At 39.7% G+C, this 25,674-nt stretch overlaps 1 protein-coding gene across 1 annotated transcript in view; it reads left to right on the top strand.

The window, feature by feature from the left end:
* Nucleotides 1-25,674, top strand: part of LOC116833146 (solute carrier organic anion transporter family member 5A1-like) — an 86,351-nt gene that overhangs the window by 46,014 nt on the left and 14,663 nt on the right. The window contains exons 2-3 of the mRNA XM_032794442.2: nucleotides 13,133-13,265; nucleotides 20,006-20,229. Of these exons, the coding sequence (XP_032650333.1) occupies nucleotides 13,133-13,265; nucleotides 20,006-20,229 (357 nt within the window). The remainder of the gene's footprint in view (nucleotides 1-13,132; nucleotides 13,266-20,005; nucleotides 20,230-25,674) is intronic.

Raw genomic sequence — 25,674 nt, 5'->3', positions numbered from 1 at the left:
AGAGATTTAGGCTGGTAGCCCAGTTAAGTGCATCACATTCTGGCTTGGAATTAAAGTAATCATTGCTTTTGTGAAGCTTCCCTGAAGGTTACTCGGGGAGTTCAGAGTTCTTAAATCAAAGTTTCGATATTGGCTTTAGGTTTTGGAGGTGATTATGAACACGGCTGGGGAACTAGCTAGGCTTGGCTTTCTTTGGTTTTTAATTGCTTCTTTAATATATCATTCCCTTCAGTAATCTGAATATAGTTATTTTTGGACAACTGGCTCTTATCTTTAGAGGATTTAGAGTAATAAAGATTTTTATAATGTTAGTTAAAGACATCAGCAGTTTCTGGACTATCCCTGCATATGTATTCAAGGGACTTATGCATGAATGATCAAGGCCTCTGAAGCTCTGCAAGGTTAATGGAGATAGATGAACTGCCTGGTAGCTCGAGGGAGGGATGGGGAAATCTCCACAATGAAAGTGTTCATTTGAAATTCTAGGAATGGGAATTCAGAAGAGTTTCCTTTCCCCTTTGCAGGTGTTTTCCTGTAGAAGACAATCTGCAAAATAATGTAGATGGAGCTCACTCTCTCTAAGAATAAATTCTTTGTCATCTGAATGGGGCCTCTTTTAGTGAATCAGATAAAGTTAAACTATTTTGCAATGTAGTATTTCATACTAGTTTTCATTTTTATTTCTACATATACTTTTTGTTTTATGTAGTTAGTGATGTTTTGTGGGATTTATACACTTGTCTTAGCTTTGTGACATGTTATCACAAGGGACTTTAATCAATTAAAGTAAAAATGCTCAAAATGTGTTGCTTTCAGTAACTGAGTTCTAGATAGGGTGACCAGATAGCAACTGTGAAAAAACAGGACGGGGGGTGGGGAGTAATAGGCATCTATATAAGAAAAAGTTCCAAAAAAACTGGACTGTTCTTATAAAAACGGGACATCTGATCACCCTAGTTCTAGAAAACAGCAAAGCATTGGAAGCAGGGGGCAAAATGCTGCCCTTAGGTTCATCTGTATCAGTCTCATTGGTGTCAGAGTTATTTGCATGTATATATCTGAGGGCAAACTTTGGCCCAGAATGCTTTTCAAAGTCATAATTTCTCGCATGCGGAAATATGCCTTCTAAGTTTAAGAAAGTCTGTGTTGAATGTTCCCTTACTTGTGCATTTAACTAGATATTGACACTGCCAATCCCAGCCCAATATTTTACACTTTTACTTAGGGGTGCAATTGATTTCATGCTTCTTGGCACCATGTGGAAAATGTTGAAGTGCAGTTTTGTTTGTAATTTAGGCCTTGATCCTGCAAACACATGCATGCTTAACTTTACTCACATGAATCCTTCAAGTCAATGTGGTTTACGCACATGCTTAAAGTTAAGCATGTGCATAAGGGTTTGCAGGAACCCCTTTGTATGGACACTCTTAAATCAGTTTAAGAATGACTAAAGCTAATTCATCTTAATTCAGTAACAAATTTAAGTGTCCACCTAACGTCATTAGGTTGATTTAACTACATTGATTTAGGATCCCCACAAAGAAATTGCACCAATATAATAAATAAGTAGATTTAGCAAGATTTTTTTTTTGTTTTTAATTTAGCTCTATGGTACATATGGTTGGATTATAGCCAAATATTTATATGTAGGTATAAAAGGAGAAAAGCCAGATTTTTGGGGAAAAAAATAGTATTAAATGAAAATGGCCATGCTGGGTCAGACCAATGGTTCAGTCTAACCTAGTTCCCTGTCTTCTGACAGTGGTCAATGTCAGGTGCTTCAGAGGGAATGAACAGAACTGGCAATCATCAAGTGATCCATCCCCTGTCATCCATTCCTAGCTTCTGGCAATCAGAGGCTAGGGATATTGAGAGCATGGGGTTACATCACTGTCCATCTTGGCTAATAGCCACTGATGGACCTACCCTCCTTGAACTTATCTAGTTCCATTTTGAACCCCATTATAGTTTTGGCCTTCACAACATACCCTCACAATGAGTTCCACATGTTGACGCATGTTTTATTATGTATTATGTATTGTTTTATTTCTATCTGAAAAGAAAGATAAAACAGACTCCCTGGAGCTGGGGTGATTGCCACAAGTTGGCCATTGCTTTCAACTGTCAGGTTGAATGAATGAAGTGTCTGATTAAAAAGTCCCTGTAAACACTAGGGATATATTATCTTGGGGCAGCCTCTTTGGCTGTTTCAAAGTCCTAGTCGGAATCCGAGGGAGGAGGGATATCCCAAAGATATAGCACTGAATTAACACAAATTTCTTCTCTCCTTTCTTGTCTATTCTGGATATATGGACAGAAACTGGGCCAGTATATCTTGTTTTATAAATCCAGTCTTAGCATATAGAACTATGACTCTTCATACTACTTTTTACAGTAATTCTGTATTTTTGTGGCTCAGTGAGAGACTTAAGTAAAGTGGCATTGTGGTGGCAATATCTTTAGATAACTCCACTTCTAAATAAGTAACCTATTTTTACTTAGTTTGCTTGGACTGATTCTCTCGTCCTCAGTGACATCGTAATCATTTTCACAGGAACCAATTTTGGTGTTATAAATGTAACCCTTCTGCCCCTCTGAGTTGGCAGCAACAAGGGCCAGGTTCAGTATCCAGGGGTTCCGTTTCAATAAGACCATGCATAACCGGCTTGAGCCCTCACCCAGTGACCTGGGACACTTACATACCACACCCTCCTGGGCGCCTCTAGGAGGCAATACTTCCCCTCTCGCAAGCACGGAGTCTGAGTGTAGCGAAATCTTTTTAATAAAGGAAGGAATCAATGCGGCATCCCATTGGAGAAACACCACAAACAGCGTTATAACACAAACCATACACCCCCCAAGTAATTTGGCAATGTCCTTTTCCCTTAGGGTCTTAAGTCCAATCACTCAAAGTCCAACAACCCAAAATCTTTGGTCAATGCCACCCAGAATTCAAGAGTCTATCTGTAGAGGTCCCTCCCCCACCCTGGGTGAAAGGGACACTTACGTGGTCCAGGCCAACTGCCCTGCCTCTCCGTGGGTTCTGCTTCCGCCTCTCCACGACTGCTCCGCCTTACCAGCCGCTCGACTCTGCTCCTCCGGCCGTCCTCACAAACTGCTCCGCTCCACCAGCTGCTCGTAGCTGCTCCAGTTGTCCCTGCAAACTGCTCGGCTCCGCTCGCTCTGTGGGCTGCTCCACACGCCCCACAGCTACTCCGCTCTGCAGCCGCTCCACTCCACCAGCTGTCCTGTGGTCCGCTCCAGCCATCCCCACAAACTGCTCCACTCCGCCAGCTGCTCTGCTCCACAGTATAGCTTCAGGCTCCCCACTAGTTAGCACAGTACTCAGTGCTCCCAGCTCAGTAATTTCAGCTCTTCTGTGATTTCAGCACATAGTAGGAGAGCCCAATGTAGTGCACCATTAGCCCAAAGTGAGTTCAGCTCAGCAACCTGTATCTAGAAGTCTTAAGGGAATAAAAATCAACTCTGACATTCCACAGTGAAGAGAGGAGGCGTGCAACTGGTGCTTCTAGCTCCACAAGGAGCCTGCACCACCAGGCACATATACCTGTCCCCAACCTCTCTCCCCTCACTGGGTTTTGGAACCCATGTCCCTTGTCTAGCAAGTACCACCCAACTGAGGTTGAGTCATTTCTGTCACAAAGCAGTCCGACAGCTCGGCAGTCTGGGATGGGGTAGGCGTGCCTATGCAAATAGTTGAGATTCCACATTCCAGACATTCTTTCCACACTTCCTATAATTTACCACCAGATGTCAGGGTAGAGCTCATCCTGACTCTGCTTACATAAAGTATGACCTAAATCGGAGAATAAGCAGTAGAAGCAGTTTAGAAACAACAGTTCTTTAAACCAGAGTTGGGATGCTGTCTTGGTCCAAATGATGAATTATTAGTAATAAATTAGGAAGAGAAAATACAGGATGCACTGTTTTTCACGTGGCATCAGCCTGTCCCTGGACATATTTGCATATAAGAATTTAACATTCGGCATTCTGTAATAGAATGGTAATGCTGGAACATTCATCATGAGTCCTTTAGTTTGTGCAGTAAGCATGTACAATTCAGTATGCTATGCTTGCCTGAGAACTCATGTCTTAATCCATCTTGTGCTAAATGGTAGAAAATATTTTCTACACAAAGATCAAGGCTGCCTGCTGAAGTAGTTTAGTTGCTCCATTTATTACTTTGAGTGGAATGTCTGGTTTGATATACCTTTTAAGTCAGTGTAATGCTGGTACATTTTGAAAGGAAATGATTTAAAGATTTTAACTGTATGTTGTTATCTGAATTGTAACAATGCTCACAGCATTGTTTCTTCCTGAGGGAATAACTGAATTTGAAAAAATGTTATAAACACATAGAAATGTTTAGTGTGTGCTTATGGAGAGAAGAAAAAAAGTTAACTAAACAGTTGGGGTGGAGCTAGGCTGGAGAGCAGAGGAGAGCATGAGCAGGGCCTCTGCTGCATGCTGCACCCTTTTGGAAGCCACTCCGCCCTTGTCCCATGAGGTCTGGTCTCCATGAATATGAGGGAATGGGATGGGGCAGGATCTGGAAGCAGCTGCTATGCCTGCAGTGCTCCCCTAGTCACTTCTGCTCTGAGCTTAATTGAAATCCATTATTCACCTGCATCAGCCTTTGAGAGGGAGGTGTTGCATAGCCATGTTCATTGTAAGGGTATCTGGGTATAGATTCTCCTGTGGAAAATATCTGCTATCTGGTGTGACCATAGTGAAGAAAAATGATCTTCAGAAGTATTTTTATGAGCTCCAGGGGTCATAATCTCTGGCCTTAGTGATATAGTAGCATACCTATAGTATGTGGGGGAACTCCATCATAGACAAGGGAATCATCCCAAATATGCCTCCAAGTGGATGATGAAGTTTTAACAATGAGCTCCCATGAGCCCCTTAGAGACCCCTCCAGTACATTATTATCCCCGCCATGTCAATGGGATTACCCGTGTATACAGCTTGATGCTGTAAAGGGAATAGCATCTGCATCCCCATGTCTGTCTCCTCCGCTATGAACAATCTTAGTTGAAAAATATCAGACAAAAAATGATTTCACATCAGACAGTGCAGTTTTGTTGAAATTGAAATGTTTCATGGGAACATGCCAATTTTGCTGAAATTTTAGATGGGGGGAAAAAGTCAAAACAAATCATTGCAATATTCTCATTTCATTACAATAATGTAGAAATGTTTAATTTTGATAAGATAAAAATGACTTTTAAGTTTATTATTTTGCTTAATTTAGTTTCAATGTCTACCTTTAAAGTATTATTTGAATATTGTAGTTATATATTTAATATAATACATGAAGACATTTAATATTGTATTTTGACATCAAAACAGAGTTTTTGCCTTATTGAAATTAAACAGCTCAATAGTTCTGTATGGACATTTTTCAGAATTTTTGTTTCACAAGAAATTTTAAAATTTTGGCTTTTCATTTCAATTTGGAATGAAAAAAAACTGAAATGTTGGAATTTCCTTTGGAATAGAAATTTTGTTTTCCAACCAGCTCCAGTTACGAGTATGCTACCATGTTACTGTGTGCTTTATTAATTCCAGTCTTATAGAAAATTGTCTCCAGAAGCAAAGTTTTAATCAGGGAATCATGGACTTCAGTGGTACCGTTTAAAAGTGAATATATTACACATATATCCATAAAGAATAAATGATGATGTGGTGTAGCATTATTTTCTATTAATATCCTTCTCCCACATTTGCAGCTAATTATTCACGTACAGGCCAAATTGTGAATGGTCCATTACAGTTGGCCCATAATATACATAATTGCAGTACTTGTGCACAGAGGCTACTCCATGCTAACAACTCCTGAGGCACAAGCCACCAGAAAAGGGGTAAGGCAATGGCCCCATCCCCCTCAGCAATGGCTCAGACGCCTAAAGAGTGATGCAGGGGACATGCTTTCTCTGTGCATCAGGGAGCTCTGGGAGTCATTATACTTCTCTGAGCATAGTATGACTCCATGCAGCTTCAAACAGAGGGCAATGAATAAAGGCAGCTAATTTTTGGTAGATGAAATTTTTGATTTTAGTGAGCTGTGCAGAAGACATTATAAAAAGTAGATGAGTTATGTGGTCAACACAATGGAGAGGGGCTCCACAAATGGCTTCCTTGTTATGCCTTTTCAAGATAGTCAACTCTTTGGAAAAGAACCTTAATCTCTGTTTGTGTAATACACAGATTCAAAACTAGCTCTTCTACCATAAGAAAGGAGATAATATTATTTTATAACATAGGTATTTTGTTGGTGACTTGAGAAGTTTAAAGATAATCTGCAAATATAAACAACTATAAAGATTAGGGTTTTGAGGCTAAGAGACACATTCAGTACATAATTAATCTAAATTTTAAAAAATCTAAATATTGTAATCTTCTTCTCTGTAATGCTGGATGCTCCCCTTCCAAGTAATATTTCAGTGTGCATGCTGTGACTTTACACAAGCCACAGGACCCTGTGGGAGCAAAGAGGCAGCCTTCAGAGGTTAGGTAAATCCAAATATTCTGCAAAAATGAATAACTTGTAGGTTTTATTTAAAAATGAAAACTGTCCCAAATTGCTCATTTTTGCAGAAAGTGTGGATTTACCTAATCTGTGTAGGCCAAGTCCATGTTACCAAGGAGTTCTATGTAGTGCAGATGGCAGTGAAGGGACATCATCTCAACTTTCTTTGTATACTACTTATACTACTTATATAATAGTGCTACCATGTTCCCAGAACTGTTGGATCTCTCTCTAGCAGAGGTGGGCAGGAAGGCACAGCTCAAATAACAATTTGGAATATCATTAGTATTAAATTATGGTTCAGGTTTTGGGTTAGAGGCAAAATCAGGGTTTGGATTGGGTAGTGCCAAATTCTCATGAGTGAATTTTGGTCCACAAAGGGACCAGAAATCTCATGGGACCAGATATCCTTATAAGATTTTTTTTTACATCTTGAGATGAGGTTTCAGCCTCATCCAAACGGAATCTGAAACACTGCTACCTTTTGGGTTTTTTTTTTAATTTTTTAATTTTCTTTTTTTATTGATGCTAAATCAAAACCGTAAGTGCAGGTTCAGATCCAGGGGCTCAGATTTGAAGCCCCAGAAATTCTAAGGGTTCAGATTGGAGGTACTGGTTTTAGTACATCTCTAATCTCCGCTGATGAGGGTATGGAAAATAATGTCTGTTAAGGAAATATTAACAATCTTGTTACAGAGTTATACATATATTCACCATTCTAAAACCCAAGAGATATCCTTGGAAACCTGCTAAAGTTAATTTCTCTACCTTGTATTTCTTGAACAAATTTTTGTTGCTGGATAGTGGAAAATCTTAGGGTTTCTATAAGATGACCTTGACAATAGCATTAAGAGGCTATCTCCAAAAAACATTGTCTTGTATATCCTGTAGTTGGACATTTTTTAGTACTATACAAATGATGAAGTCTTGGAGGCAACTGGTGATGGTATTGCCAGAATTATAGCCTGGTTGGTGATATTGTTGTTTACTTCCTTTGAGCTTCTCAGGGTTAGCCATCCAATTTGTTATCTTTTTAATACACAGATATTCTATCAGTTATGCAGGACAGGAAATCTGTGAAGACCATACATATTTCATTTTTGCACTTGTTCCCTGATTAAAAAAAATGTTTTGTTTTTTTTTAATTATTTGTTTACTTTTCTATCTAAAGTGAAGACCTCACTGCGGTTGAATCAAGAAACCTCCCCAGTCAAGGCTGTGCATCATTGCAGCCCTTCCTGGTCATGGACAGCTGGATGGGATTGCAGTAAAATGCCATCACAGCTCCTGCTAGCTTGATGTTGAAATAGATGTTGTTTCACAGCAACACATTCTTTAGAGATTCAACCTTTAGAACTGGTCAGAAAATTTCGTATGGGAATTTTCCAATTTGTCCAAATCAAAACATTTTGCTGCGATGGTTCAGTTTCAATGCCTGGTTTTCTGCCAGCTTGCCTGCCTGGCACCTTGACACCCCACTTGCTTATTGCCTTGGAGGCAGGGACTGGAAGGCTTCCAGGATCTTCTATTTTGGGGCAGCCTACCAGGTAGACTGCCTCAGAGGTGGAGTTCCATTCCCTTTCATGCAGAATTTCAAAATTTTAGATTTTTTTTTTTCAAATCAGAAGGTGCAAGAACCTTGTAGTAGACAATTATGAATAACCTGCCTACTCGGCAGGTTTCTTCCTCACCCCCATCAGTTAGTAATTGGCTTATATCTTGAAGCATGAAGGCTTATCTAAAAGGCACAGGCTGTTTGATGCATATTGCCAGTAAAATATATTTAGAGGCGCTTGGAACTTGTACAGTATACCGTAACTCGAAAATACATTTGAAAATTTAGGCAGCATTCCCATCTCTAATGGAATGGAGGGTACATTGTTATTTTTATCTCTACTGTATACTATTTCTGCTTACGATTAAACCTTCTTCAGAGTTACTAAGCATACATAGTACAAGTGCTGAGTAGTGTTGCTGCACTTCAGCGTGCTGTATGTAGCTGTGTTTCAATGATGGAATTGGAGCTGGGCAAACACTGCAAAAATATTTTCCTTAAATACTACACTCTTAAATGTTCAAATGAGTTTACTCTGGCTATTCTTGCCCTTCTTTTGTGTTTGTTTTCTGAAATTTTTTGAGGTGCAAGGTTTATTCCCATAAATGGTTGTCTAATTTCAACAGAAGCATTTCTGGAAATGGAATTTTAAATGTACTCATATGAAAGTGTCTGCATGTTCATGCAGTCAGGGAAGAGAACAATCTTAGCTTGTGAGGTTCTTGTCCCATTATCATGATATTGAGTGCTTTCATACTCAATAGTGCCAAGTGATGTTTCTAACCAGTTGCAACTAAACAACACATCTCAAATGTCTTAAGTGAATACTCTGTACTTTCAGAGAACTGTTTGCAGTCAAACCAGAGGGGCAAAAAGGTTGAAGAAGTACAAATAATGAATACTTTTGATGAAATCGTTGTATTGTTGCAGAAAAAGGGGCTCAATTCATTGCATAAATTATTCAGAGTAAATTATTTGTTAGGCTCTGGTTGATATATACGGAATGGGGCAAATTCTGCTCATTTCTGGAGTTATTTCATTGACTTTAATGGATTACAAATTGTACTCAGAGTTTATGGTCTAATTAATAGAGATTAAACAAGTGAGTGTGACAACTGGAGAGAAGGAGGAGAGAGAAGAAAGGAATTAATAGGTTTATTGCAGATGAAGATTGAAGACGGCTGTTGGTCTCTCTCACTTTCATGAGCCTTAAATTCATTCACTTAAAAAAAGAACATGAATGGGAAAAGTGTACATCATGTACCAAAAGGCTGTTCTTTTTAACTAGAATATTGCAGGTAAGATAAAGCCTGATAGACCAATGAGATAACATGGGCTATGTAGAATTAAGTCTGATGGTAACAGTTACACATTTATTTATTTGTTTATTCAGGTATCAAACAAATGCACAATGTGTCAGCAAGAAATTGCTTAGTATTTAGAACAAGATGCAGTATTTAATAGCTTCAAGAATGCTGTATGTTTCTAAAATGCCAAATCAGTTTGGAGAGATTAAAAGCTTCTGGGCATGTCATGATCTTGACTTAAAGCATTACATGGTCCAAGTTGTAAGTAACAAGAAATTTGGCAAAGCATAATTATTTTTAATCAGGGTTCCATAAATAGTAGGATGTTCTGTTTAAAGAAAAGAAGTTAAGAACCCTAATAAGTCTATTTAATCAATTTGCAGTGTAAAAGCATTCCTGTCTTCTGTATAGACAGTACTTAGCTGGAGGGTTAAATTCTGCTATTGGACCTATAATGAGGATCTCAGATAAACAGGCTTCTTTTTTTCCACAAGAATGTGCGCTTTCATCCGTCACATCTTTCAAATCATAAGATGAAAACATACAAGATAAGTATCAGAGGGGGAGCTGTGTTAGTCTGGATCTGTAAAAGTAGCAAAGAATCCTGTGACACCTTATAGACTAACAGACGTTTTGGAGCATGAGCTTTCGTGGGTGAATACCCACTTCGTCGAATGCATGTGACGAAGTGGGTATTCACCCATGAAAGCACATTCTTCAAAATGTCTGTTAGTCTATAAGGTTCCACAGGATTCTTTGCTGCTTTTACATACAAGTTAGTTGAATTTAAACAGGCGTATTTGGTAACTTTTTGTATTTTTTTGACCTGTGAGATGATATTTGAATTTGGGGCTCGTTGTGAATAAGTGATGTGCTATATGAATAAGCTATTGAGTCAGACATGTTTATTGTAGGAGAAGCTAGTAGCATAATCTGTAGTTAAGGTTACCTAACCCTTTCCATTATAAGACAGGGTTTTTCAGTTGCTTGTTACTTTGCCAGACTTTAACTGTTTGGATTAAAACTTCCTATATCTGGTGTCTGCATTGGGATTCATTTTTTCGGGACAGCTTCAGCATCCAAACTGTACAGGGGATGAGGTTCCAAAGGGCATTTAAATGACTGAGACTGGCCTGACCCTCACACATTCCAAATTTGAACCCTCAACTTAGTCCTCTGATCAATCACTAAACCTCCCTCTGTATTCCTGGCAGTAGAGACCTTTGTCCTAAAGGTTATCAGTTTTTACTAACGATAGTCCCTGACTTTGTGGAAACACACTTCAACATTCTACTTGAAACAAGACCTTTCACTGCCTTCCACTTGACATTTTGCAGTCCAAGAAAGTGAAGTTTCATGCCCAAGATGTTAGAAGAATGAGTAAGTACTAGCTCAAAAGGATAAGACCATCCAGAAAATGAGAACAATTTTTGTTCTCTATGGCAGGCACAGAATTTTCAAAGTCTCTAAAGATGGCATATTTGAATGGGTCAAGTTCTGAAATAAATACACTGGATAAATAGGAAGTTCAGATATAAATCTTATAATTAAGATATGCTCTACAAGATATGTAGCAACAACATGCACATCTCATATAGAAACCTTCAAGACCAAATTTTCATTAAGAAAGTTAAAGTGTGATTTGTTGGATCCTGAAAGTGTCTGTGTCCTACTTATTTTCTCTGTCTTCCCTGCCTGATGGTGTTTTGCTACTGAATGGTAGTGTGGCCTAGGGGGAATAGAGTACAGGACTGGAATTCATAAGAAATGGTTTCTCTTCCTGGCTCTGACACTGACTGGCCTGTTGAATGACTTGACATTCTGTACCTCAGTGTTCTCTTCTGTAAGATGGGGATAATGGTACTGACCACCTCTGTAAAGCACTTTTGTGATCTACTGATGAATAGTGCTGTTGAAGAAAAAAATATTGTTTATTATTAATTCCCAGTAGTTGTCCAGATCCAAGCCAGGGTCACCTCAATCTACCTGGTGGAGGACAAATTACCTAGCAGTCATCTAGATTGGTGGATGAGTATAGTATGAGATTTATATAAGGAATAAAACTGTCCTATACCAAAGGAGTGCTTTTAAATAAATCATAATCCTGTATGAATACATCATTTAAATGTAAGTTGCCTAACTATACCAAGTATACACAATATTATTCTTAAGCACTACATGTTGAAACTAAGTACGAAGTCCCAGATCCACAAAGATATTTATATGCCTAATTTACATTGAAATTAACGGAAATTAGGAGCCTATACTTTTGCAGGTCTGGGCCTAATTTCCATGCATACATTTTGTCAATTATAGACATGTAAGTTGGGTGCAATTTCTTGTTGAACATAATGAAATGGATATTGTCCAGTTGTCTAATGTGATGAAGGACTCCACCTACACATTGCAAAACTTGCTTTTGAATATGGAGTGTCACAAGCTAACACCCTGGGCTCTAGATTCAGAAGGAATGTAGGTATGGTGGCACTGAGCATTACCATGCCTAGCTTTTAGGTGCTTAGAAAATCACTGGGATTCACAAAGCCCGAGTTTGGCGCATAGACTCCCCATACAGTTAATTGGGAGAGAGCGGCACCTCAGAATGGGATTCAAAAAGCCCTCATGCTAGGTGGCTTCTTGCATAAAGTAGCCAATGGGAGATGCTAAAGTGAGAGGTATGGCTAATTCCTGCTCCTGTCTTGGAGATCAGTGCTTAAATCTGGGCTGCTGGGAGGCCTCACATTCCGCATGGGATTCGCAGCTGCAAACCCTCGCTTGACATTAGGTGTCCATGCCATTTTAGCAAGAAGACTGGCAGGAGATGGGGAGGAGGACCTCCCTCAGAACTTTTAGCCCAGTGGTTAAGGTACTCATCTGGATGCTGGAGACCTCTGGTTCAAGTTCCCCTCTGCACCTGATGAGACAAGGGGATTTGAACTGGGATCTGAACCTCTGAGCTATAGGATAGTCTGATGTGGGGAATCCCTCAGTCTCTCCTGTTGAACCTGTTCCTTTGTGGATAACTAAAGAAAGGATATTGGGCAAGAGAAGAGAGAGTGCATGCAAGCATGAGAATGAGTCAATAGTCTGGTGATTGGAGCACTCACCTGAGAGGTGACAGCTCCCAGTTCAAATGCCTTCTCCTCTTGAGGTGGAGGGGGTGGTCTCCCACATCCAATGTGAGTACCCTAACCATGGGACTAAAAGATGTAAGGGAGGTGCACCTTCTCTCCTCCCACCAGCTGCTGCTTTGGGTATGCTTGCCCATAGGTGCCCCATCCAGTGGGCAAGCTCTGAACACACTTTCCACATTGGGCTGGCAGGTGGGATAGATGGAAGGACACCTATCTTCTTCTGGTTCATACATCACACTGGGGCTTAGGCATCCAAACTTCTGCCTACATGCTCAGAGGAAGAACCGTAGGTGCCTAGGCAACTTTTACTGCAAAAATGTAGTCTCTGGGCATTTTTAGGCCCCTACAGGTTTTGGAAGTGGCTGAGTGAGTGTTTTGTGAATTCTAGTGGGGCCTGATTCTGGAATTTAGACATCCTAAGTGGCAGATAAGTGCCTATGTCCTGTAGTGAATCAATCCCCAATCAATTTCCTGTTCTGCAGCATATTTTTTAAATATAAAGAATTATTGAAAAGCATGTTTATTATTAATGTATGATTGAGCATAATTTAATATATTTTTTTCTCTTGTATTTTTGTAGCCATCATGTATGTAATGGGAGCACTTGGTCCTGCCGCAGGATATTTACTAGGAGGAGTTCTTATTGGTTTTTATGTTGATCCTAGAACGACTGTTTATATTGACCAGAGTGACCCTCGATTCATTGGAAACTGGTAAGAATAAACTGTTTTTCAAAACTGCACTATGAGTTATCAGTGGCACAGGTAACTTGGGAGATGCAAGATATCTAAACTGCCTGTTGAAATATTTAGAAAGGAAGCCAGGAGAGAGAAAGTAGCTAAAAATGACTGGATTGCCGTAGGATTCAGCAGTACAGACCTGGCAGACAGGAAATGTTTGCTATTGATAGACACAAACATATACTATTAAATGGATACAATGACACCATCTTCCTACTGTTGCAGGACTCTTTTTGACTGGTGCTCTGCATATAGTACAGGAAAGGTAGGATGAAATACCAGTAGTATGCAGCACAGCAGCAGCAGACCTAGAGGTATGGGGTCACTGCTCTCACACTGAGGCAGGATCATGGGGCGATCCAGAGCAGGGAAAAAGTTGTTGGATCACTTCAAAACATACCAACCCCACATGCTCTTTTAAATTGTGCAGACCTGAGTAAAATATGTATTTTTGTATTAGAAAATCATATTGAATAATTTCTTTGTATATTTAAATTAATTATACATTTAAAGCAGTGCTAAAAACATTCTTCAACCATTATGTACTGTACTATTATACCTCTCAACTCTTGTATCTCATGTGACTGAGGGTATGTCTACACTAGAGCTGGAAGGTGTAAATTCCAACTCAAGGAGACATATGGGTGCGATCTCTAATAGAGCTAGAGCACTAAAAATAGAAGTCTAGTTGCAGCAGCATGAGCGGCTGGCTGACCCGAATATGGAGAGGATTGTACTAGAGGCAGCTAGCCCCTCCTGCTACTTGCACCACTGTGACTACACTCTATCATTAGCAAGCTTGCTCAATCCGAGTTAGTGCAGCTGGAATTTACACCGTCTAGCTCTAGTATAGACATACTCGTAGTTTGTGACTGGCAGGAACTCACAGAGCTAAAGATACAAATCATTAAAATCATTCGCTGACAGTTGGTGGGCACATAGCTGCTGCTGAGGTGTAACAGTTGTCGTGGTTATGGAATATCTCTGGGCACATAATGATTTGGTGAGCATGTGAAATTTGCTTGGAGATGCCAGCTTGAGCAGTCAGGTCCTGAAGTGAGTGAATCAGGCTTTGGCTGGCCTTCCCAAAGCAGCTCATAAGTCTCACTTGAAATTGCCATGAAGACCTCAAATAAGTGGTCTTTGAAGATTTCATAGTTCATTATCTCTCCTGGAAGTGTACACTTTGCATCTGAGCCATTGCTTTCCTTGCTGGTTCAGTTCAGTAGATACTGCAGTATCCTTGAATCATTTTGTTGGTTTATATAAGTTAGAGATGAAATGGCGTGCCTATGTTTCACTGTTGTCAGAATCTTGATGCAGTTTCTCTCTGATGCTCAACTCCAACTTGGATATAAGGTGGAACATTCCTTCTGGCTCAGGTCAAAGCCTCAGCCAATGGATCAACAACACTCAAATGTCCTCAGCATCAGTCTTGGACTTCCTGAGGCCTATTCTCACTACAAACACTATATTACCTTTTCCAGTAGGCCAAACCAAGTTTGAGCTGCGGTACAACCTAATACTTTCCACTAAATGACTGCAGCCATATCTTGGGTGTGTATATATCTAATTCCAATGACCTCTTCCTTCCCGAATTTGTCTTGAAAATATTCCTTCTCTGGAATGTACTAAAGCCCTTAGCAGATCCATTCAGGTTTTTTGTTTTGTTAGTTTAAATCCAGTGAAACAGTTTTCAAGATAATGATCTTTAAATGAATTTTCAGAGTAGTGGACTAGAAATCCATATTCCTGAGTGATATGTCAGTCATTCACTGTGTGACCTTGGGCTAACCAGTCTGTCTTAGTTTAACTATCTACTTACCTCACAGAGGTGTTCTCTGCGTTAATTGTGTGTTAGAAAAGTGCTTTGAGATTGTTGAGTAAAAGGCATAAGTATAAGTGCAAAAATATGTTTAATTCTTAGCAATTTTTTAGGGCATGTTGATGCTTATTTGGCCAGAGACATGTCAGAAATGATAGCCAGCCTCAGATTAGTACTTGTCAAATGATTTGCTGTGCATCCATATGGGTATCTTTGTACTGTATAGTTTTCCAAAGTGCGGCATCATGCATTTACATTAGGCTTACATGTATTATGAAATCTGTTTTTGAGTTGAGTGGAGATTTACTCTGTCTGCCCTATAGGTGTATATTTTTAAAGAGAAGTTTCTGTATTAGTTTTTCTGTGTTATCTGTTTGTTGAGAAGTGTCTTTTCCCCAACTATATGAAAGAAAGGTTTTTTTCTTATTAATGTTTCATTCCATGCCTGTTGCATTGGAATGATGTTAATATCCGTTCTCCTTTTTTTCTATAACAGTTTTTTAATTTCTTATTTCTATTCTGAAACATCCCTAGAACATTTTGGTTTCCAGTATTAGGATCTGTCAGAATTATTTTGGAGAAGAGAGCGATATTTTCATAGGGAAATAATTTTAATAGGCTCTCATTCATCCACTCATTTTACCTGCAGAGATGGGGATATTTTGTTATGTCTTTTGTGTTAACATTTTGATGTTAAAAGGAATGGACGTGTAGGGCAAGTATTATATCTTTCAGCAGGTATGCTCAAATCATCCACTGGTGGGGAGGCCTAATAACTTGAAATATTCAGTTATAAGAGTTCCATCCAAGGCACTTGTTGGAAGCATGAACAAAAGAGCAAAGAGATATTGTAATTATAGAATATGAATTACTGGTAAGAAATGTTCCACTGAACAGGCATAGCATGGGCAGCAGCACTGAAATGTCTCCCATATTACTTCACCAATGTGCCTTAATTCTGACCTGGTACATCTTTGGACAAGAATGTGTTTCTTTCTTCATGCCTAGTCATTATTTGGTTGATCTGATGAGACTGTCAAAACATGTGCCATTTGTGATGATGAAATTGGACTAGGTCACCAAAAAGCCATCAGATAGTTACTACTGTTTAGTGCCGATCTGAACCAAAAATGACATAGAAGTAAAAGGCCAATCCCTTATGATCTGCCTAAATTAGTACATAACTCTTAATATATACTGGTAGATTTTCATTTCCAGTCTATCTCGAGCTTTTCGTGCTATTGCAGATTAGCTGTATTTCACCCCTTAAATACTGAGTCAGGAATATTCCTATTCAGGACCAGAGGCTGGTCTTTGAACTTCCACTTCACAAGCTTCTTGACATTTGATTAAGTTCAAATAAACGGCTGTTCTGAATTGTTTACTGGAATAATACGCTTTCCAGCTTATTCACTATGGAGAAACACTATTGAAAAAACAGATGACAAATTATTATGAGAATCTGTAAAAAAACAACCAACCAACCAAAAAAAACCGTGGCAAATTATTAATAGGAAATTGTATGGTATTTCTGATCTATTCACTTTTTACCAAACTTTCTGTTTCCACTAATGATTCTCTAAAATTTTGCCTCTTAAAATTTAAAAAAATATGCCCACTTGTGTGACCTCTGGTAATTTGTTTCACAATCCAGTCGAGCTAATCAAATAGCTTCTGCAGTATTCATAAAATCTGACCCTGATTCTTTTTTCTGTCTCTGAGCAGTGTGTGTTTGGTTCTTGAGTGCGAACCACTAAAATCAATAGGTGTTTAAAAACGGATTTTAATGGTGTAGAATCATGTCCTTGTTCCCTTGGCACATTCATTAGTCTAGTTGCAGGGAGATCCAGAAATGTAGCCATGCATGCCACTAACATCTATTTTATGGGGGTCCAGAAATTTGCCCCCAGGAGGGGAGTGTCATTTGGGCAGGTTTTATTTGACCGATTTCATCTCAAAATTCTAAGCATATTGCAGTCCTTATTTCAGAGGTTTGATTTTTTTTTTTCAAAGTAGCAATACATTTTAAGATAAGGTTGAAGTTTAAGGAGTTCGGGACCTGGCAGGCTCAACCGTCTCCCTTGAAGTAATGCACTGTCGCTGATTCTCTTTCTTTGCTTGTGTTAGAACTACGAAGTGCCTAAATTCACTTGTCACAGAAACCTATGGGAAATTATATTAATAATCAAAATAATAATATTGCAGAGTAAATGTAACAGTAGGGAGCAAGTATTGGTTGCTGTGGGTTCGTTTTTTTTATTGAAAAAACAACAACCCTTCCTTCCTTCCAAACATATATTATGCAGAAATGCAATTTGATTTAGACATTGAGGTCAGCTGAATCCAGTAAGAGCCCTTCTCAGGACATCTACAGTTCTAACTCTTCATCTGAATTGCAGCTTATTGAATTCTGGGTTGTTTTAATGCATCTTTCTAAACTGCATTGAATAAGTTTGATCTTCTAATGCTGCCTTTCATTGTCTGTTCCACATAAAAAGTTGAAATAAATTTCTCCTGCTCTGTCTGGTTCTTTCCTAGCATCCATTCCTGTTGTTTTGAGACCCTAGTACTTGTTCAGATGCCTTTTGAGGTGTCCCCCATATCTTTATCCTTCAAAACACTAAAAAGTCCTCTATCTCCTATGTTCTAGTTAATATAAATGCCATTTGCCTATTCATTCTCCATTGTTAATGTTGAAACTCCTTCTCTCTTTTGCCTGTTGTCCAGTTCTTTGATATCTATCGTGTAAGGTGGTGTACAAGATTACATACAGTGCTGCAGTTGTGACATCTCCAGCACTTAGTATGTTGCCCATAGATGACTGGTGCCTCCCCCCAATCCCCTTGATCAATGCTTTGTGTTTTGGTGGGTATGTCTACACTAGAGCGGGAACTACGTTTTCCAGCGTAAGTAGGTAGATGCACTAGCATTGCTGAAGCTAGCACACTAAAAATAGCAGTGTAGCCAGGGGTAGCAGCTTGGGTTAGCTGCCTGAATATGTAGCCAGGAATCCGGCACAAGCTGCGCCTGTGCTACCCCAGCTATGCTGTTATTTTTAGTGTGCTAGCACAAGCAAAGTTAGCACTTGTCTGGGAACTCATGCAAGGAGCATGTTCCCAGCTGCATGTAGACATACCCTGAGAGCCTAAAAGGAATTGTTACTATATTTCTATGCACTGTACTAATTTATTCCCTGTGGGATAGTGCCTACTAATTCTTCTAAAATTCCCATTTCTAATTCAAACTTCTCTATGTATCTATCAGCTAAAAGGAGTGATTTTCTGTTTACCTACTATCAAAACTACATAACCAAAACTTCCCATCACTTCATTTTGCCTAGCCATTATGAAAGTTACCTGCACAGTTTTCTAGTGCCTGGCTTGTCCTAGATCTAACCACTCTTGATCCCATTTTGCATGGCACACAAATCATCACACATACGTGTATGTCAGATTAGGCCCCATTTAAAATTATATCCTGTATTTCTCTTTTCATTGCGAAAAGGGGGCTGAATGCTGTTTCCTTTACTCATGTAAATAGTCCTGTTGACTTTTGTGACTATTTTCCCATATATAGTGTATAATATTTGGTTCAGTGTCTTTATGTGATAGGTGCTGGGTCTCTAGGTGCAGATGATGAACAAAGATGTGAAATTCAGCCCTACAACCGGTGATTTGAAGTCCAGAGGCCTGACTCTCCTCTCACACTTTTATGCTGGTGTAACACCATTGATTTCAGTGGATCTGCTCTTCATTTACATCCATGTAAGAGGGGTCAGAATCGGGACCAAAGAGTTCAGTGTTTTCAGTAGGTTGGAGCAGTTCTGTGGGGCAAATTGTGGAGTCCTTTCTTAGGGCTGGACTTCTTTACGGAAACACCAAGGTAGGGGACAAGAAACTTCACAATCCCCACCCCCACTCCCCAAATAATCCTAGGGTCCACAAACCCTTTCCCCTTACTGCAGATCTCTTGAGATGAGGAAAGACCTCAAGAGCTGATCCTGTATTCCCTGCGTTGGTGCCATATGGCTACCAGCTGGCAGTGTGGGATTCACCATCTGACACCTGTCCCTAAAATCCCTTTTTGAGGAAGATTCCCTGCATGGAGGGGGACCCTGGAAAAAGTTAATAAAGCTTATGGGCTCCAGGCAGTGGCAGGGCTTATAGAGTGGCAGGCAGAGGGATGACACTCTCCCCTCTCCCCCAACCATTGACCTTTACTTGTATTTGTGGCACCTTTTCAAGCTAGTAGGTATAATTGAAAGTGGCACTACCGAGGACCCATTGTCCCTCTTGGTTCTACCACTGCTCAAAACCTGGCTCCACTATGGGCTCCAGGGAGGATGATCTGCATTCTTGCAGCCATTGACCTCTGTCCTACACACTTCTGATCCCCAGCCCTGCAAGAAGCCTTCAGTGTGATCCAGGAGAATGAGGCTGTGCTTCTCTATAAATGCTTGATCATATCTTCTGCCTATGGGAAAGTAGAGATCAATCTGTGCATAGGGACCCTAGTCTCAGGTCTCCAAAAGTCCATTTTTTAATCTGGCAAATTCCCATTAATTTCAGTGGGAATTTGCCTGAGTTTGAGCTAAGTAAACCTGAATAAAGACCATCTCCTCAGTATTTGGTACAGTATTGTTGAAACTGAATGATGGTGGTATTCTTAATAGAGGCTCCCTTTGATTTCATTTTGCATTCAGTACCCCAGAAGAAGCTTTGTGTTGACTCTTCTGTTCTGTTAATATTTGTACTGGCTTCCCAAACATTAGCACAGAATATGGTTTTCTGTCTAGTTACAGAAAGTGATAGCCACATAGTTTTCTTTGCTATTTTTGTTCCACATAATGCATTAGCTCTCAACTGTTACTCATATTTCCTCCCTTTAGGTGGAGTGGATTCCTCCTTTGTGCCATTGCAATGCTCCTTGTGATATTCCCAATGTTTACTTTCCCAAAAAAGCTCCCACCTCGACAGAAAAAGAAGAAGAAGAAGAAAATTAGCTCTGATGACATTTCAAGTGATGATGACGTCATGAAAGAGAAAACAAACAGCAAAAGACAAGTGGATAGTTCAATTCCTGCTTCTATGGGATTTGGAAAGAATGTTAAAGGTAAAGTATATGTATTTTTTAAAGGATCACACATACAATAGGGTTTAAGATCATACACAGGGCTATATTCTGGACCTGCATGAATTTAACTGAGGGCAGAATTTGGCCATATTATACTTACTGATATTAAAAAGAGATGGATATTTATATAAGGAGAAAAATTTTAATAGATGGTCTGTTCTTCTAATTATAAAGTACAGTTATAATTGGCATACTGAATGCTGAAAGCACAGTAATGTGAATACCTTTTCCTTAAATTATCACAGTGTGTTTAGTATTTAGCTGTAGAAAGATAACGTGTTTGCTTTCACAAATGTCTTCTGTGCTTAGAAGAAAAATCAAGTTTTTTTCTAAGCTTTTTAACTTGCCTAAACAATATCTGCCTATCTTATTTATTTACTCTACTTACTTATATGACCTCCATTATCATAGTATCTGAGTGTGTCACAGTCTTTAATGTAAATATATACATCTTCACTGAAGCCATATTATTCTCATTGGAATAAAGTGCTCCTCTTACTTGTTATAGTCTGTCAAAAACAGGAGAAAGGAATCCTTGCTCATCATCTTTTCTTATCTTGGGGCAATAAATTGTGGAATATTATGTTATTCCATATAAATTTTCTGCCAGTTGGATGTTAAGTTTCTGTGTGTCTGCTTTCAGAGTGCTGGGTTTCTGTCAGGCTCTGACATCAGGAAATAATAATACTACTCACTAAAGCAAAGAGATCCACCGGTAATTATACTAGACTTGCATTTTAGTCAATAACACTATTATTATAAAGTCTAACCATTGTTGAAATGAAACTGGAAGAAAGACAATAGTTGCACTTCTTAAAAAATGAGTGAATTTAGAATTTAGAAAGAGAGATTGATAGCATAGGCTTAAGTAACGCATAACGTGGAATGGTACAGGACAAGATTTCTGCTACGGTTCTGTGAATCCAGCTGTGTCTTTATATTCTTGCTGTTCTAATTTTGGGTACCTGTGAAGTGGCTGTTAAATGTGCTAAGTTTGTGGCAGTTTTCTGATTAGCACAATGGGAACTATGAAGAGACTAAGAAAGCTCCTGCCACTTGTGCCATTTAGGCAGAATTTGAACTCCAGACCCGAAGGGTATGCCTGCACAGCAATTAAACACCCAGGGCTGGTGCATGTCAGCTGACCTGTGCCGGCTCCAGGTGGAGCCTGAGCCTGAACGTGTACACTGCAGTTTTATAGCCCCGGAGCCCAAGTCTTGCAAGCCCGAGTCAGCTGACCTGGGCCAGCTGCAGTTGTCTAATTGCTGTGTAGACATAGCCCAGGTGTTTAGATAGCACTGGACTCAATGTTAACAGTTGCTCTTAGTGTTGGTGACAATCCCGAATCACATATCACATTATTAATAATTTGTTCTTTTCTCCATACTAATGGTATTCTCTAATTTAATTGTAAGGAGCATCTGCCCACATATGTAATACCTTTCTTTGCAAGGCATTTGCTATCTCTCAGATGCATATAGTTATAGCAGCTGCAAGTTCTGTTAGTCTCTGTGAAAACTGATAAAATAATGGAAAGTCAGAAGGGCTGTAATTGTGTTGTGTGCTGGTTGTCTTGGCAACAAATAACCGGGTCATTACCAGATGTGCATAGCAAACAAGACAGATGTACAAGGTCCCATTCTTCAGGACTTCCCTCATTTTGTGTCTCAATCAGAGGTGAATAGTGATGACACAATGGTGCATTCAGAGGGGCTCAAAAGATAATGGATTCAGAGGTGAATAATTGGATGTAGTTACTTCTCTAGAGACTGCTATCTGCACAGCACTAGTGGCTTTTATTAGGTAAAATCGTTTTCAGAAGTCGATGTAGTCAGTTGGATTTCTTTTTTCAGGCACTAGGGGCATGCCATTGGCAGAAGTAATTCTGAGCTCTCTGGGTAGGTCCAGAGTGTGTCACTAGCTCAGGGGAGGTCTGGGAAACATGAGCATGTTTCCTGTTGAATGTCTTCTTCATCAGCATGACATGCCCGAGTCTCTCAAACCGCACAATATTTTAAGATGAACGGCCTGTTCTATTTGTACAGGCAGATGGCCACAATAAGGAGGAAAAACAAATAATTTTTTTAGAGAGATCCTTCTAGATACCTACTATGAAGAAATAACAACTAGTAGTTTCATATTTCCTTCTGTTTCATATACTCATCCTAACTACATATAAGAATGGTACATACTGTATAGGGACCAATTCACAATTTTTTTTGTCACTGAAAACATTAGTAAGTGTTGGCTATTGCATTAAAAGTTTTCAATTTCACCACAGGAGAGATTCACCATGTGGAACAGTTAAGAACTGCACTTACTTTGGAGGGCAGAAAGATGTTCAACGAGTTGAGATTACTCAAGGAAGAGAGATTTGCCTTAAATCATGATAGCTTTTCAAACAGGATGCAGTTCACTGAAGGACAGCAGGCCTGAATGAGGAATTCATCACCCTTTAAGCGCTAGTGGGGTTAATGTGAGGTTTAAGTGGGGTTTATGCAATGCAGAGACCCTTCCTCAAGCCTTTGAATTAGGGTGAATTTGACCCATAGTAGGGAAAAATAACAAACTTACAGTTATACAAGCCCTTTCTCATTGTATCAGAGAAGCAACACCTAGTAGTTTCTTCTATTATGCCCTTTCCCACAAAATAAGTATCTTTGTTCCAGAAATCTGAGCTATATTATTTTAAATAGGGAGGTAATGATATTTTAAAAATGGCTTAAAACAGAAGTGTGGCCAGTAAGAATAGACTGAGTCACTCATCTCCATATTTAGGGGGACGTGCGGCCACCTAGCAACAGATTTTGCCAACTCATCTGTAATGCTAATTCAATACTTCTGATGAGGATAACAATGTTCTGCACAATCTGCAGACCTGAATTTTAGTGGGTACTATAACAACGACAGTGCATCTTAGGCGTGTGGAAATTTTGATCAGTCTCTCTCTCATTATTTTGGCCCAATTGCAAAAAAGGGCTCAGGTATTTCAGTGCTCAAAGTTGCAATGCCTGAGTTTTAGGCAGGTGCCCACCCAGTGGAATCCATGCACCCAATGTTAGGCCCCTAGGCTATATATATAGTGCATTGGAAGAGATAGGCACCTAGGAATGGGATCCCACAAAAGCCAGCATGCTGAGTGAGGAGTAGCCTGAACTAGCCAACAGCAGATGCAGAGGAGAGGAGTGTATCCTAAACCTTGTAAATCTGATGGCATTACATGCCTAAGTCCAAGCTGCAGGGAGGCAACTGTCTCCACTTGGGATCCATAGTCGGGAACATTCTTTGAGTCAGGTGCCTAACCCGTTCCTTGTAAAAACAGTGGCAGCACCCATCTAAATCCACACAAAATGGCCAGGGGTGGGGAAGCAGGTGGCCTCCCATATAGCCTTTAGCTCGGTGGCTAGAGGACTTACCCAGGATGTGAGGGACCTTTATTCAATTCCTTCCTCTACTTGATGAGGAGAAGGGATTTAAACATAGGTTTCATAGCTCTCAGGTGAGTGCCTTAATATATGGATTATGGGATATTCTGATGGGAGGGGGTCTCTCTATCGCTCCTCTTGAAGCCATTCCACTTTGTATAAAAATATGCATTGGACCAGAGAGACAGTATGACTCTATAGTCCAGTGCTTAGGGTACTCACCTCTGAGAGAGAGGCATTTTTTGAGAATGCCTGCTGGATCGGGTCCTGCAGGCAAGATGGGCGTGGGAAAGCTGATCTTCATGTGGTTTGAGGATCCTGCCGGGGTTAGGTGTGAAGTAGGCTCTCTGTGCCTAAACTGAGGCATTGTGCACGTGCCCAGCAGCATAAATGTAGGTGCTCAGGGGATTAAAAAATGTGAGCACCAGGGGTTTTAGGAGTCTCCATAAGTAGGCAGTAGCTGAGCAGGGCTTTTAAGAGTTTCAGTGGCACCTAAATAATGGAGTTAGGAGCAGAAGTCCTTTTGTGTATCTAAGCCCTTGCAAGCAAGAAAAAAAAAATCTTCAAAGAACAAACCAAATTTAAACTCTTGAGGAGAAGTCCAAGCCAGACTCAGGAAAAAAGGCATGGAGAAAAGAGAAAATTGGGTATAACATATGAAAGAAAATAGAGAGTACAGCACAGTGTAAATATCTTGGGCCAGAGCAGGTGTATAATATATAAACCAAGGTTTGATCCCATAAGTGCCGATAAATTGTGAACACAAACAGATGGACTCACAGTTTTCCTTTTACTATGTAGGTTGCATAGTTTCATAACGTGGCACTGTGCCTGCATGCGTTTCAGCAATTACCTCTGCTAAGCATACTGTTCAGTTAGATTAATTAACCTACAGCTGGCATGGTATAGAAGATAAATACTGTACTGAGTTCAAATATGCTATAAACTCTTCAGGGCATCAGTGAAGTGCATTTATATCATAATCTCTGCTTTTCTTTCTAAATTATATATTTTAAGTAGAAATGGGCCTGGATCCAGACAGTCCTGAACTTTGGAGTTTACACATCTCCTAGTCCTCTGTTTCATACTGTTTCCACTTTTGCACAAGAAAATGGCAGCATGCTGATAGTCCATTACATGTGAGGACACAAGCAAAAGTTTCAGAACTGCTGGGTTAGATCTTGCTAGAGCCAGACCTCAGTCCTGCACCTAGAAAGAGTTCAATTTCATTTTCTATAACAGGCAGATATTACTCAGGAAAAGTCAGAAGCCAAGGGAGAAACACACTACTGGCTCATTGCCTGAGGTCTTCCATTAAAATAGCAAATGTCAGGAATTCAATAGACACTTGGACTGGGAGTCAGGAGATCTGGGTTCTACTCCTGGTTTTGCCACCTTCCTGTTCTTCGGCGCATCACTTCACCTCTTTGTGCTTCTGTTTCTATTACCATCCTTGGTCTGTCTTGCCTTGAAGTGTTTACAATCTAAAAAGACAAGGACTGTGCCCCATAATATGTTTGTGCAGTGCCTAACACAATGGGGCCCTATCTTGAGTGGAGCCTCTGGTTGTTACGGCAATACAAATAAATAATTTACTTCAAACCTCCATAAATGGCATGCATATTATGCTCTATTCAGCTGTCTGGCTGCTCCCCAAGTGCATTAAGACCTGTCCCGAAAATCCGTATGAGAGCTAGTTTAAATGATTGCACTGATGTAGGACAGATAATTAAACACGTGGCAAAGAATCATTGTAGAATTTAATACTTGTGTTTAATATACCCATTCACAGTACTAACATGTGTCTGACATAATAAGGTGCGACCTTAGTCAGTGTTAGGTTATTTCCATTTATATAAATATTAGAGATCAGGCCATCCCAAAGGTGAATGGGGGACAAGAAACTCCAAATGAAATCTGACATTATTTTCAAATTGTTCCATGGGGAATGGTGAAGAGGTTGTCTCTGTAAAATTAGCATGGAATTTGGCTCCCTAAT

Source organism: Chelonoidis abingdonii, chromosome 2 (assembly GCF_003597395.2).
Source record: "Chelonoidis abingdonii isolate Lonesome George chromosome 2, CheloAbing_2.0, whole genome shotgun sequence".
NCBI classification, from domain to species: Eukaryota; Metazoa; Chordata; order Testudines; family Testudinidae; genus Chelonoidis; species Chelonoidis abingdonii.
Note: the sequence above shows the minus strand (reverse complement) of the source record. Positions and strands in the feature narration are given on the sequence as shown.